Raw genomic sequence first — 15,125 nt, forward strand, 5'->3', positions numbered from 1 at the left:
CAGGATTTTGACCGGATTCAGGAGAGCCCCTGTGCTGTACTGTGAACCTGAGCACTATGGGTCCTGAAACAATGCAGAGGCTGGGAGAGCCAAAGAGCAAAGGCTGAAGGATGGAGAAGACCAAGGGGGAAACAAGAGGCCCTGAGGGCCTGCCCGGGGCTTCTCAGAGTTCCCTTTATCTGTTTCACAAATACTGTGTTGTACTGGAGCCAGCCCACCCGGCTGCTGAGTCTCGGGATTCAAAAGGCCTCAAATAGAACAGAAGTCGCTACTCCCCCACTTCCTTCCCAGAGAGGCACAGCCAAGGTTGGTCAGAGTTTATTGGAGGCCATGTAAAAGAAGGTTCCAGGCTTCTGGTGTCTGTCAGGGTCCATCTCGCCTCTGTCCAAGACGGAGTGTGTGTGGGGGGGGACACTCAGGCATCAGTCGCCCATCGGCAGCCACAGGGCCTTGGTCCGTGCTGCCCGCAGCCCCAGCTCTGGGCCTGCTCCCTGGGCCTCCTGCTCCCAGGCCCGAGGGTGCCCCCTGTTCACCCACACCGGCTTCAGGTTTCCTGCTGAGGCCCACTCCACAAACTGGGAGCCCTGGCACAGAAAAGGGGGATCAGCACTGCCACCAGCTTGGTTGCCAAGCAGCTGCTTCCTTGGCAACCGGCATGATTACTGGGAGGGGCCCCCAAGGCTTGGCCTAGGCTCTGTTGTTACAATGATCAGCCTGTAGCAGGCCGACCTTCCAGATGCTGAGGGAGACAACATTGACCTTTGCGGAGGGGCCAGAAGGCTTGCCCTAGGCTCTGCTGCCACAATGCTCAGCCTGTAGCAGGCAGACCCTGTGGGAGACAACCTGACCTTTGCGGCTGGGGAATTTCCTCCCCATTAACAGCCCACATTCACAGAAATGAGGACTGGGGCTCTTAATGACAAGGGGTTCCCCTCCGTCACCTCCAGGTCTGAGGGTGGAACACTGGGGGCTTCTGATTCTGTTACTAGGGCGTGGTCCTTAGCAACGGGTCGTCCAATGAGATTGGGCCTTTGGGCTGGGCAGGATCTCAGGCCCTTGTTGCAATGCTAAGGAGATCCTCTCCCTTAGCAACCAGTGCTCGGAAAGGCGGGATCTCAGGACCCGGTTGCCAAGGAGTTTCTCCTCCTTGGCAACGAGTTCTAAGGGGGGCACTGCCAGGTTACCAGAAAAAGAGGAGCCTGTTGGTGAGGTCTAGGACGCTGGCGAGATGGCAAAATAAAGGGTACCTGGGCAGATCCGAAATACCACAGGGCCTGGACGTCCTGGTGCAAGGCCAGGCAGCGCGTCAGGTGGTCCCGGTCTCCGGTCACCACATTCACCAGGCCTGCTGGCAACAAGGCAGCCATATCCTAGGGGGTGGGAGAGAGGGTCGGAGGGAAGGGAGTCAGAGACCCCGAAGGCAATAGCTGGGTGAGGAGCGAGCTTCCGGGGAGAGCTCATGGGACCCCAGCTGGGGGTGGGAGCTCGGGGCCTGGACAGAATGGTCACTGGGTCCCTGAGCAGGGCGGCTTAGATTGGTGGTGGCGGGGAGGAGGGACTGGGGTTGCCATGGTCACAAGGGGGTGGAGCTAGTGCGGGCTTCAGGACACCTTCCATCTTGCTGCTGCCCTAGGGGCTGCTGGGAGGCGCGGCGGGAAGGCGGGCTACGTACCTGGCAGATGTCCAAGGCGGGGATGGGACAGGCCCCGCTCGGCACCAAGACCACGGTGTTGCCATGGGCCAGGGCGGCAGCCAGCAGGGACACGAAGGCCAGCAGGGGCCACTCATCAGGGCACACAATAGCCAGCACGCCCAGAGGCTCCCGCAGCCGGAGCACGGGGCCTCTCAGCTCGGCCACCTGCAGGGCCAGGCCGGAGGTCAAGGGCTGGGTTGAAGAGCCTCATCGTCTGCCCCTTTCCTCCTCTACCTAACTGTGCTTCCCTATAACAACTCCAATAATAATTAACCAGGTGATGGTTCAGGGCAGACTCGAGCCAGACAGCTGGGTTCAAGTCCCAGCTCTGCTGCTTACCAGCTGTGTCACCTTTGGGGAGTTACTTAACCTCTCTGGGCCTCAGTTTTCCATCTATCAAATGAGGCTAATAGTGCTGATCTCAGATATTTATTTCTAAAATGAAAAAAGTCAATGTGTGTAGAGGGCTTGAAACCTGGCCCATGGTTTGTTTCTGTGTGTGTGTGTGTGATTAAAAAAAATTTCATTGAGTATAATTGACAATCACTAAACTGCATCCATTTTGAAAGGGTGCAATTTGATAATTTTTTCCTTTTTTAAATTAAGTTCTATGCCCAACGTGGGCTTGAACTTATGACCCTGAGATGAAGAGTCGCATGCTCTAATGACCGAGCTAGCCAGGTGCCCCAAGTTGATAAGTTCTGAGATTCGTATGTACTCATAAAACCAGCACCATAATCAAGGTAATGAACTTCATCTTTCATATCTCCTTGTGGCCCTTAGTGATCTTTCCCTCCTGCCTCCATTTGAACCCTCTCTGTCCTTAACCACTGATCCACTTCCTCTAACTATAGTATTTTTTTAAAAAACTGATTTATTTTGTGAGAGAGTGTGAGTGGGAGAGGGGCAGAGAGAGAGGGAGAGAATCCCAATCAGGCACCATGCCACCAGCATAGAGCCCGACGTGGGGCTTGAACTCATGAAACTGTGAGATTATGACCTGAGCCGAAACTAAGAGTCAGATGCTTAACTGACTGAATCACCCAGGCACCCTTATAATTTGTATTTTCTAGAATTTTCTAGATATGCAATTATAGAGCCTGTACTATTTTTTTTTTTCTCAATCTGGCTTCTTTCACTTAGCGTCGTAACTTTGAGATTCACCCAGTGTAGCATGTTTGCTCCTGAATGCTATAGGATTCCATTGTAGGGACCTACCACACTTTGTTTATTTATTAACCAATCCAGGGAGATTGGGATTGCTCCCTATTTTTATTTATTTAATTATTTAAAAAATTTTTTAAGTTTTAATTTATTTTTGAAGGACAGAGAGACAGAGCGTGAGTGGGGGAGGGGCACAGACAGAGGGAGACACAGAATCCTTAGGAGGCTCCAGGCTCCGAGCTGTCAGCACAGAGCCGGACGCAGGGCTCAAACCCACGAACTGGGAGATCATGACCTGAGCCGAAGTTGGATGCTCAACCAACTGAGCCACCCAGGCGCCCCTAATTAATTATTTTTTAAGTCAGCTCTATGTCCAATGTGGGGTTCAAACTCACGACCTCTGAGATCAAGAGCTGGCGCCTGGGTGGCTCAGTCGGTTAAGCGTCCGACTCAGTTCACGATCTCCTGGTTCGTGGGTTCGAGCCCCGTGTTGGGCTCTGACAACTACCTCAGAGCCTGGAGCCTGTTTCAGATTCTGTGTCTCCCTCTCTCTCTGACCCTCCCCTGCTCACGCTGTCTCTCTCTCTCTCAGAAATAAATAAAACATAAAAAAAAAAAAAAAAAAAAAAGAGTTGCTTGCTTAGCTGACTGAGACAGCCAGGTGCCCCCTAGATTGCTTCCAGTTTTTAGTTGCCACGAATGATACTGCTACAATATTTGGGGTGTAAGTCCCTTATATGAATACCAGCTTCATTTGTCTTGTATTGAAACATAGGAATTGGGGCTCCCTGGGTGGCTCAGTCAGTTAAGTGTCCCACTTCGGCTCAGGTCATGATCTCACGGTTCGTGAGTTCGAGCTCTACGTTGGGCTCTGTGCTTACAGCTCAGAGCCTGGAGCCTGCCTTGAATTCTATGTCTCCCTCTCTCTCTGCCCCTCACTCACTCACATTCTGTCTCTCAAAAATGAATAAATGTTAAAAAAAAAATAAAAGAATCTTTAATTTGTCGAGGTTAAAAAAACCTTAGGAATCACTGCCGCCTTATATGTTAAGAATAGATTTCAACTTTTAAGAAACCCCCACACTGTTTTCCAAAACGATTCCTCCCAGCAAAGTGCACGAGTTCCGGGGTCCCCCCCCAACATCCTCACCAGCACTTGGTACGATCAGCCTTTTGATCCGCAGCCATTCTGCTAAGTGCATAATGATATCTCCTCGCGGTCTGGATTTGTGCTTCTCCAGTGACCGATAACAATGGCCACCTTTTTGTGTGCTTGTCCCCTCTCCATAAGCAAACACGTTTGGAGCCCTTGCCCTGTCTGGCTGTGAGCGTTTAATTCACTTAGTCTTTACAACAACTCTGTAAGGTCCATACGGTTGCGTATTGTTTACAGGGCACCAGAGGGAGACCCAGGTCCAATGACTTGCTATCTTTCCAGTATCCTTCTTCTTCTCCTTTTTTTTTTTTTTTTTTTAAAGTAAACTCTATGCCCAATGTGGGGCTTGAACCCACGACCCCAAGATCAAAGAGTCATATGCTCTGGGGCACCTGGATGGCTCAGTTGGTTAAGCGTCTGACTCTTTTTGTTTTGTTTTTTTAATTTATTTTTGAGAGAGAGAGAGAGGTAGAGGGGGACTGGGTGGGGACAGAGAATTCCAAGCAGGCTCTGCACTGACAGCAGAGAGCCTGATGTGGGGCTTGAACTCAGAACTGTGAGATCATGACCTGAGCTGATGCCGGAGGCTCAACCGGCAAGGCCACCCAGGCGCCCCTCCTCAACCTGTCTTCACAGACCCACTATATGTTTCATATCAACCCAGAATCTGTATTTAGTTGCCTGTTGTGTATACAAACGAAACCAAAGTCACACCAAGCAACACTCTGTGCAAGGGGCTCTATATTTCCTGTTCTGTTCTGTTAAAAAAAAAAAAATCATGGTGGGGCACCTGGGTGGCTCAGTCAGTTGAGCGTCTGACTTTTGACTTCAGTTCAGGTCATGATCCCAGGGTCGGGGGATCGAGCCCTGTGTTGGGCTCTGTGCTGAGCGTGTAGCCTGCTTCAGATTCTCTCTCTCTCTCTCTCTCTCTGCCCCATCCCCTGCTCTCTCTCTTTCCAAAAAAAAAAAAAATCAATCACCAAATTGATTTTCCGGTCCAGAAATGGGTTCCTAACAACCATCTGAGGTGCTACTCTATGATGCAGACCATATGCCCATCACACAGATGAGGAAATCAAGGTGCAGAGAGGGAAGGCCACTTGCTGGTGATCGTGTAGCTGGGAGGCTGCGCAGCTGGGCTCACCCCAAAGTCCTTGCTCTAAACTCTACTGCAGATTGCCCCCCCGTCTGTCAGCCCCCAGAACCCTCTCACCTGCAAGACGTGGCCTTGGGCCTGCGCGCGGGCCCCCCAGGCCCGAAGCCGCCGCACGCTCAGCTCCACCTCCACCTTGGCGGCCTTGACCTCCACTCCGTGCCTCTCCAGCCTCGAGGCGAGGGCAGGCTCCCGGCGCTCCAGGGCAGCTGCCAGGGCCCACAGCACAGCCGCCCGGGCCGCCGGTGGCTGGCTCACCCAGCTGTGGGGGCGCGGGGCAGGGTATGGGAGGCTTCCTGCTCCTGGTCCTTTCCAGGTGCCCCCACTCTGTCCGCAGCCCCCACCATGGGGCTCCAGACCCCACGGCCCGTCTGCACGGGGAGGGGTGTGACCCAGATCCTGTCAGCTTTGGGAGCTCGGGCTCAGGACCCCCCAGCTCTTGGGGGCCTCAGACTACCCTCCTCTCATGCCCTGCGAGCTCTGGGCTTTCCCACGGGACCCCCCTTACCTGGGGGCGGCCTGGTGAGCAGCCTCCACGGCACCTCGGATATCCTTGGCTCCGCCCTCGGCCACATAGCCATGGAGGCCGCCTTGCGAGTCCTGGACGGGTCTGGAGCTCCGGGCCCCGGGAGCTTGGAAACGGCCCCCGATGAAGAGCCCAAAGGGGGCCGCTGGGCTGGAGCGGGGTGAGGGGGCGGCGGTGGGTGGGTGGGTGAGGTCTACTCGGACCCCATGCTCTGCCCGCTGAACCTCTGGGAGGGCACGCATTCGTTTAGCAGAACTGAGGCTCCCATCAGGCACGGGGTGAGGGGGTGGGTGTGAAGCCACAAGACTGAGAATGCAATTCTGGGCAAGACTCGGGGACCCCCTGAAGGTGGCTCCAGTGAACCCCTCCTCCAGGCCATGGGGAGCCTGCCACAACTTCCCTTCCCCGCCCCTTCCGTGCCCCCAGGGATTCTGGGAGTCGCAGCCCCCCCGGAACCGCTCACCTGGGTCCTATTTCAGGCCCAGATGGTAGGGCCGGGGTGACCACAAGGCCAAAGGTGTCATAGTTCAGGCTCTCAGAAAGGCGAGGCAGCCGGGCAGGGGTCCCCGAGGGCTGCAGATACTCATACAGCCCCTGCGAGAGGGGAACAGGGTCACAAGGACGCAGGGCGGGCGCTGGGCGGTTGAAGGGGGTGCCGACGGGCGGCAGGAGGAGGGTACTCACATCCGGGCCCCCGTGCCAGGAAGACCCGCTCTCCTTGCAGCCGCCTGCGGGCACTTCCGCGTTCCCAAGGCCATGGGCATTGATCCAGACCGTGCCCACCCGGAGCCTGTTGGGGGAGAGGAGGACGTCAGCACGGAGAACAGAAAGTTGCAGGGGGGAAGGGGTCAGAGGGGCAGGGTGGGGAGAGACCCAGAGACCCAGAGACCGAGAGAAAGAACAGAGGCTTGAGCCTACCGGCCCCCCCCCCGCCCCCCAATAGACTGCCTTCGGTGCCCCTGCAGGTGCCCACTGACCCGTAGCCCAGCTCCAAGGCCTGCCCCAGTCTCTCGCTCCACACGCTGGCACTGCCTCCTCGGGGCGTCCCGTTGGCCACGGCCAGGGCCTCCTTAGCTGTGCGGAACGGGGAGGCCACGACCACAGGCCAGGGCACCTGGAAGGGGTGACGGCGGAGCTCAGGTGGGCTGGCCAGCCCATCCCCCCCCCCCCCCCCCCCCCCCCCCCCCCCCCCCCCCCCCCCCCCCCAGTCGGGGACCAGCCTACAACAGTCAGCAGTCCCCAGACCCGGACCACAGGGTCACCCCAGGGGCCTCTGCAGGTGTGGCGCTGCTGCCCACGTGTGGCAGCAGATGGCCGGACGGAAGAGGGTCTCCGAGGCCCTGAAGGGCTCACCTCTGCCTGGGTACATGGGGAAGCTGGGGGCAGGTCAGAGACCAGAGTTGGGGGGAAGAATGGACTGACTTTGGGAACATCGCCAGCCTGGAACACCTGAGGGGAAAGAAAAGATCTACAAGTTCGCCCCCAGCCCCCCCTCCCTCAGCCCCGGGAGCCCGGGCCCCCACCCCTCCTCCCTCAGCCCCGGGAGTTGGGTCTCCAGGTCCCTCCTCGCCTGGCACCCGGGGTCTGTGCGCCTTGCTCACCTTTGCGCCCTGACACATGGCGTCGCGCACGTAGCGGCAGGCCACGTCACATGAGGCAGCGCCTCGAGCCCCCATGTCCACGGCCGCGTCCAACCCTCTACCGCCCCGAAGCCGCGTCATCCGCTCCTGGAGCCGCCTCATCGCCTCGTCCCACACGGACTCCTGGATGAGGAGCCTGAGTCCCCCCTGTGAGGAAAAGGGACGTCAGGGCAGGCAAAGTCGGGGCTCCCACTGGGGGGACGTGCCCCCATGGAGGGCGGAGACTTGGGGCAGGGAGACACAGAGCAGAGGAGGGTTAAGGGGAGTGGCTGGGGTCACAGACTCACCGAGGCCCCAAACCCCGGTGGGAAGCGAAGCTACAGAAGTTGGTGATTCAGAGTGAAGACAGAGCTTGGAACACTGGGGACACGGATACTCAGAAAAATGAAGAGAATCTTAAAGAACAAGAGACATGAGCCCCTTGCAAAAACCGGAGACCCGGGACGTGGAAACGCAGAAACCCGGGGCGCGGGAGCCACGCCCACGCGGTGGTGCAGAGAGAGAATCTGAGACACGAAACACTGAGAGGTATCATCAATGGAGACTCGAGGCCTGGAGGGCTGGAGACGGACACGCACGATCCCCAGGACTCGGGGGCACACGAGTGCGCGGGCCTCACCGCGCTGCGGTCGGACCAGGCGGCATCCACGACGCCCTCCACGGCCGAGTCCACATCCGCCGCCTCCGTCAGCACCACCAGCGACTCGGCCCCCAGCGCCAGGCCCAGCTCGGCACCTTGGCCCGCCAGGGTCCGCCGAAGGGCACGTCCTTCCTGCAGGACCCCAGCGGGATTCAGCTGAGGGAGGAACCTTCTGGGCTCCCCCCCGCGCCGTGTCCCACTCCTAACCCCGCAGATACCTCCACGGCTCCACAGAAGGTCACCTTCTGGACTCCGGGCTGGGAGGCCAGGATGGGGCCCAGGAAGGCAGGGCCGCTGATCACATTGAGGATTCCTGGGAAGGAGCCTAGTTCCCCGGCCAGCTGGGCCACGAGGAGGGGTGTCGGGGAGGCTGTGGGCACCAGCACCACCACAGTACAGCCTGGGAGAGGCGGGCAGCTCAAAGACCCTGGAGTCCCAGCCCCAGGCCCCTCCTCCCTCAGACTCAGGGGTCCAAGCCCCCCAGCCCCCTCCTGCCTCAGACCCAGGGGTCAAGGCCCCCAGCCCCCTCTTCCCTTAGACCCGTGAGTCCCGGCCCCCTCCTCCATCAGACTCAGGAGTCAAGGTCCCCGGCCCCCTCCTGCGTCAGACCTGGCCCATCACTTACCCACAGCCAGGGCAGGGCAGATCCTCCACATCATCTCAAGGAAGGAGAACATGGGGGACAAGATGAGACCAATCACTCCTGTAAAAGTAAATCAGGGAATCGGGACAGGCACTGCTGGTCGGTGAGGGAGGAAGGGGCTGGGGACCAGGACTCCTGCTTCTTACCCATGGGCTCCCAGCCTGCCAGCGCCTCCTCCTGGGTGTATGCCTGGACTGCATGGTATTGGAGTAGCTGCTGGGCCAGTGGGATATCCCTGTCTCGAACCTCTCGAACGGCTCGCCCAGTCACCAGGGACTCCAGGGTCCACAGCAGCCGCTGGTGCTTCTGGATCGTCTTGGCCAGCCTGTAGAGAAAGCCAGGGGGAGGGTCGTTTCCCACTGCCTCTCAGTCGGGCAGAGTCCCGAAACACCGCCTATGAACCTGGACTACAATTCCCATGATCGCGGCCACCAGTTACCAGAGAGGGAGAGCACCAAAGATTTATGGGAAATGTAGTCCGAGAAACACATTTCTCGCTGCTTTACTCGAAACTCCCAAAGGTGCTGGGAAATTGGAAACGTAACCTTTTATCTCAAAGGCGTTTTAGAAAATGGGACGTTGGTCTCTAGTTGCTCCAAGAGAATGATGGAAAATGGATGCTGAGGCTCCAGCAGCCCCAATGAATTGCCGGGGAAAAGGGAGCCGCAAAGAGCCCGGAGGCTATTCTGGGAAACGGCTTCTCCATTTGACATTTCTACTCCTGGCGGGTGGATGCTTTAGCAGCTAGAGGCTCAAAGGCATGCTGGGAATATGAGCCTTAGCTACCCAATCAATTGCTCCAGACATGGAGACATCGGGAAATAGTGTTCCCAGGGTCTCGAGCGGGTGCTGGGGGATGACGTCCCTCCCCACCTCCCAGGGTCCACACCTCAACTGCGTCACCTGGTCAGGTGCTGGGCCCGAGAGGCTCCGGGGAGTCTGCTCCAGTGCTCCCACGCAGTCCTTGCTGCCTCCACGGCTGCTGCAACATCCTCAGCCTGTGCCTGGAGGCAACTGGCCACGTTCTCTCCTGGGAAGATGAATGGAGGGACCCCAGATGTGCCCCAAGGCAGTAGAGATGGGCCCCAGCCTCACTCTGTTATAAATATTTTGGTCTTAGGGGCGCCTGGGTAGCTCTGTCGGTTGAGCATCTGACTTCAGCTCAGGACACGATCTCACGGCTTGTGGGTTCGAGCCCCACACCGGGCTCGCCGCTGTCCGTGCAGAGCCCGTTTCAGATCCTCTGTCCCCCTCTCCCTGTGCCCCTCCCCTGGTCCCACGCTCTCTCTCTCAAAAATAAATAAAACACTAAAAAAATATAAACATATTGGCCATTGCTCTGGCTGCCTCCCATAATCAAGGAAGGGATGTTGGCAGACAGGGACTTCAAAAAAGCACACACAGGCACTTGGAGCCATAATGAGGATGACTGTTAACAGGAAGAGGCAGAAATCTTGGCCTTCTCCCCCCACTGGCTACTTCCTGCCTTCAGGGCCCTGAGCAAAGGGAATGGGGTGTTGTCAGTAGGTACAGCTGGAGATATGGATGCCTCTCCCTCCCGGGATAACTGGGGGACCCTTCATACCTGTGATGGGGTCCTGGCAAGGTACCGAATTCCTGTGTTCCGGCTTTAACCACTTTCCATTTACATAGTGACCCAAGTGCCGGTCTTGGGTGTCCAGCCAGGCCTGGGGGAGGCAAAGATAGTTTGGAACAAGGTCTGGGAGGCAGCTGGCGGAGGTCGGTCCCTACCTAGAATTCTCTGGGAGGGGGACACTTGCCTCCCTTTGCCCCACATGCTAATTCTTTGCCTGTGTGGCAGGGAAAGGCACATAAATGTAAAATACATGGGGTGCCTGGGTGGCTCGGTTAGTGGAGTGTCCACTTCGGCTCGAGTCACAATCTCATGGTTTGTGAGTTTGAGCCCCACGTTGGACTCTGTGCTGACAGCTTGGAGCCTGGGCCTGCTTCCGATTCTGTATCTCCCTCTCTCTCTCTCTCTCAAAAATAAATAAACATTTAAAAAAAAAACCCATGTAATAGAAAACTCACCATGTTTAACCATTGTAAAGTATACAATTCAGTGGTATTTGGTATGTTTGCAATGTTGTGCAAGCATCACGATCTAGTTTCAGAACATTCTCATACCCCCAAAACGAAACTGTGTACCCATTAGACAGGCACTCTCTCTTCCTCATGGCCCCAGCACCTGGCAACCGCTAATCTGCTTTCTTTCCTGTGGATTCGCCTACTCTGCGTATTTCATGTAAATGGAAGCCTACAACATGCAGCTTTTTGGTCTGCCTTCTCTCATCCAAGATGGTGGTTTGTGTCTTAATTTTTTTTTAATGTTTACTTATTTTTGAGGGAGAGAGAAAGCATAAGCTGGGCAGGGGCAGAGAGAGGGAAGACAGAGGAGCTGAAGCGGGCTCTGAGCCGTTAGCGCAGAGCTGACACGGGGCTCGAACTCTTGAACCTCGAGATCGTGACCGGAGCCGAAGTTGGATGCTTAACCAACTGAGCCCCCACAGCATGGTGGTTTTGAGGCTAGTCCAAGTCGTAGCATGTGTCAGGCCCTCAGTCCTCTCTATGGCTCTACACATTCCACTGTCTGGACTGGCTACGCTGTGTCTATCTGTCCCTCATCAGCTGATGCGCATTCAGTTTGTTTCAGTCTTCTGCTTACCATGAATGGTGCTGGTAAGGCGGATTCCCGTACACATTTTTGTCTGAACACCTGCCTTCACTTGGAGGCAGAGGTACCCAGGAGTGGAATGGCTGAGTCAACCCTCTGTATAGCTTATTAAGGAATCACCAAACTATTATCCATGGTGGCTGTGCCATTTTACGTTCTCACCAGCCATATGTGAGGGCTGTCCTCCGGACTTTAAAATATGGCTTAATAAAACCCATTCTCAGGCCCTCTGGGTGGCTCAGCTGGCTGAGCGTCTGACTTCGGCTCCAGTCATAATCCCGTAGTTCGTGGGTTTGAGCCCTGCGTTGGGCTCTGTGCTGACAGCTCAGAGTCTGGAGCCGGCTTTGGATTCTGTCTCCTCCTGCCCTTCTCTCTCTCAAATATAAATAAACATTAAAAAGCAAAACAAAAACAAAACAACCCGTTCTCCATGGAGAAATGACCTCAGGTGAACTTTCTATTCCTCAGGACACCTGAGACAACTCAGCTGTATCACCAGGCAACAATGGCTCCTGAATGGGACAACTGGTGACATGCCATAAATACCCAATGGGAAGCCAGGGCACTGAGGCTTTCTGGAGTGGTCTGCAGTCTTTTTTCTTTTTCTTCTTTTTTAATGTTTATGTATTTTGGAGAGAGAGAGCAGGAGCAGGAGACAGAGGGACAGAGAGAGAGGGGGACAGAGGATAGGAAATCTGAAGCGGGCTCTGTGCTGATAGCAGTGAGCCCAACATGGGGCTTGAACTCACGAACCGTGAGATCATGCCCTGAGCTAAAGTCGGCTGCCCAACCGATTGAGCCACCCAGGTGCCCCTGAATATATTTTTTTAAATGTGTATTTATTTTGAGGGGGAGAGAGAGCACAAGTAGGGGAGGGGAAGAGAGTGGGAAGGAGAGAGTTCTGAGTGGGAAGCCTGACACGGGGCTGGAACCCACAAACCGTGAGATCATGACCTGAGCCAAAATCAGGAGTCAGGCGTGTAACAGACTGAGCCACCCAGGCACCGTGGCATTGGAGGATATTAAAGAATGATCCCTAGGGCCGTGCCTGGCTGGCTTGCTCAGTAGAGCGTGTGACTCTTGATCTCAGGGGTGTGAGTTCGAGCTCCACGTTGAACACGGAGCCTACTTAAAAAACATTAAAATAGGGGCGCCTGGGTGGCTTAGTCGGTTAAGCGACCGACTTTCGCTCAGGTCATGATCTCGCGGTTTGTGGGTTCGAGCCCCGCGTCGGGCTCTGTGCTGACTGCCAGCTCAGAGCCTGGAGCCTGTTTCAGAGTCTGTATCTCCCTCTCTCTCTGACCCTCCCCTGCTCACGCTGTCTCTCTCTCTCTCTCTCCTAGAAATAAATAAAACATTTAAAAAAAAAAAACATTAAAATATTAAAGAATGACCGCTAATGTGAAGGGTGAAAAATGGCAAGGTGGTTATGTTACCAAATGAGTCCTTATCGGTTAGAAATGAGGATTCAGGGGCGCCTGGGTGGCTCAGTTGGTTAAGCGTCCGACTTTGGCTCAGGTCATGATCTCACAGTTGGTGGGTTCGAGCCCCGGCTCGGGCTCTGTGCTGACAGCTCAGAGCTTGGAGCCTGCTTCTGATTCTGTGTCTCCCTCTCTCTCTGACCCTCCCCTGCTCACGCTGCCTCTCTCTCTCTCAGAAATAAATAAAATATTTAAAAAAAATTTTTAAAAATGAGGATTCAAACATAGGGGAAGAGAACATGACATCTGCGATTTCAATCATTCCAGAGAAAAGAGAAAAAACAAATGAATACAACACTGGTCCAAATGGTGACGATTCCTGAAGCAGCAGTAAATAGCAGTTCATAGTATCAAGCACTCTGTGGAAGTTTGCAAACTTTCCCCCCCAGAGAAAAACAAATCCCTCAAAGAATGTCTACAGGGTCGTGGCGGGTCATGCTGGTGGAGGCTGGGGACTCATGACTTATCTAAAAAAGACAGTCACTATCGGATCCAGATGACTGTTGTCAGGGATGTGATCCAAACATTGCCAAAGTTTGGGATTTTATTTTCAAAAGCTGGAATCCTGGATGTTTCCATGGAATTAGTTGACCACGAATTCACATTTTCAAAAATAAAGTTCCAGCCAAAGAAAACAGTTGGTTGGATGAATTGGCCCCACATGTTGGAAGGCTGGGAGGCGGTGGGGGAACCCTGGGCTGCGGAATCCGCGGGCTCAGGTTCAAATCTCAGCTTCACCTCTTTTCAACTGTGTTGACCAAGGCCAAATTGCTTACACCTCTTACGCCTCTGTGTGTCACTAAAATAATGCCAATCACCCCCTCTCACAGCTGTTTTGGGAACTAAAGGAGATCATGATCGCGCTGCGCCCAAAGGCTGGCACGTAGAAAGCACCCAGGAAATACGAGCTATGACTACATTATCGCTATTTCAGTATATTCCATCTCGAGCCCACCTTCAAGTGTGGGAATTGTCTGAACTCTGCCCCAGAGCACCACTCCCATCGTTCAATGATCTTACGGTGCCGACTCCCAGGTCCCTGTCTCCAGTACTGAAGGCCGAAGCCCAAGTAACATCTGATTCCTGCCCAGAACCCAAGGCTGTCCCCAGGTCCCTCACAAGCTTGCGGTCGCCAAGCTCAGCGTCTTTCCTTGCGATCCTAGTCCTCCTGGGCCCATCCCTGGCGGTGGTGGTGGAGGGAGGAGACAGAGCTGGACTCAGGCGTTGTCCTCGCCCTCTCACCTCCGCAAAGTGCTCCTCCTCAATCTCTGCCTCACCCCTCCTATCCATCTTCTCCATTTCCACAGCCGGCTACTGGCTCTGACCTCACCTTCTTCCACTTGGACCACTGCTCTAGCCTCCTCTTCTCTCCTTGAAAAGAAGCCCAAGCTCCTCACGCCCGGGGGCTAGAAGACCCTGCGCGACCCCGAGAGCCCCCACGAGGGAACTCTGAGGGGACCCCCGAGAGATCACAGAAGTCTCATGAGGGTGTAAAGAGGCCCTGAGGAATCACGGGAGCCCTGCGGGGGTGTTCTGAGTGGGGTGAGGGGTCATGCGAGCCCCACGGGAGTATTCTGAGGGGCTGCAGGTTAATTACAGCAAGATCTGATGTATTCTTTTGTTCTGAGCTTCCAAGATCTTTGGAGCCCCGCAAGTATTGGGGGGTGTCGGGAGGAATCCCGCGAACCCCACGAGAAGGCGGGGGTGAGGGGTGGGACGCAGGATCATGGGAACCACAGGATGTTCTGGGGAAGTCTATGGGGCTTCTGAGGGTCCTTGGAAGATCAAGGGAGCCCCACAGTAATTCCGGGTCCCGGGGGATCCCGGGAGGTTCTGAGGGGGTTGTGAAGAATCACGGGAGCCCCTCCGGGGCCTCTGAGGAACCGGGGAAACACCCTCGCCAGTAGAGACCAGGGAGTAGATGAGCTACTACCAAACAAGGGAAGAGGGTCACGGGTTAAGAGGCAGCAACCGCAAAGGCTCAAGGGAAGGCCCTTCTAGGGTGGGTCCTAAGGGGTGGCCAGAACGCGGGGACCGAGAAGGGCGGAGCTGCTGAACTGCCGCGGTGGATCACGGGAGTCCGCGCGCTCAACGGGTCCTGGAGGCCTGGCTGGGGTGGCCGGGACTGGGCAGCGCAGAACGGCAGGCCCTCACCAGTGCGCATGCGTGGCTCTCAGGCGCCGGTCCGTACTCCAGCGTGGTGAAGATCTCTCTCGTGCTGGGCTGTGCCTGCGTCGCGGCCATCACTCGCCCGGACCGCTTTCCACAAAGGACTGCGGGGCGCTCTGCCCAGAGGCGCCTTGAGGTCGAAGGGCAACACCGCCCCCTCCAGCC

The 15,125-nt window shown here is 55.7% G+C and overlaps 1 protein-coding gene across 1 annotated transcript; it reads right to left on the minus strand.

Annotated features, from left to right (window-relative positions):
* Window positions 1–302: 302 nt before the first annotated feature.
* ALDH16A1 (aldehyde dehydrogenase 16 family member A1) lies at window positions 303–15,113 on the minus strand. The gene is made up of 17 exons (XM_039250274.1): window positions 14,946–15,113; window positions 10,201–10,303; window positions 9,519–9,645; window positions 8,762–8,940; window positions 8,598–8,675; window positions 8,191–8,372; window positions 7,952–8,104; window positions 7,294–7,479; window positions 7,046–7,141; window positions 6,670–6,806; window positions 6,377–6,482; window positions 6,156–6,286; window positions 5,675–5,842; window positions 5,227–5,428; window positions 1,673–1,858; window positions 1,248–1,370; window positions 303–584 (listed from the first exon to the last, which is right to left on the minus strand). The coding sequence occupies exons 1-17, from the start codon at window positions 15,033–15,035 to the stop codon at window positions 423–425; spliced, it is 2,409 nt and encodes an 802-aa protein (XP_039106205.1). The 5' UTR covers window positions 15,036–15,113; the 3' UTR covers window positions 303–422.
* Between the last annotated feature and the right edge of the window lie 12 nt (window positions 15,114–15,125).

The sequence above is a fragment of the Hyaena hyaena genome, unplaced genomic scaffold (genome assembly GCF_003009895.1).
Source record: "Hyaena hyaena isolate Hyena2069 unplaced genomic scaffold, ASM300989v1 scaffold_9, whole genome shotgun sequence".
NCBI classification, from domain to species: Eukaryota; Metazoa; Chordata; class Mammalia; order Carnivora; family Hyaenidae; genus Hyaena; species Hyaena hyaena.

What these genes read in the sequence shown, in the direction of transcription:
- ALDH16A1 (XM_039250274.1), bottom strand. Translation starts at nt 15,035, where the DNA reads ATGGCCGCGACGCAGGCACAGCCCAGCACGAGAGAGATCTTCACCACG. An exon ending in AGAGCCACGCATGCGCACTG is followed by an intron (nt 10,304 to 14,945) that starts GTGAGGGCCTGC and finishes TGCCTCCCCCAG; the next exon opens with GCCTGGCTGGACACCCAAGA. An exon ending in CCTGGCACGGGGGCCCGGAT is followed by an intron (nt 6,287 to 6,376) that starts GTGAGTACCCTC and finishes CCCCTCTCGCAG; the next exon opens with GGGCTGTATGAGTATCTGCA.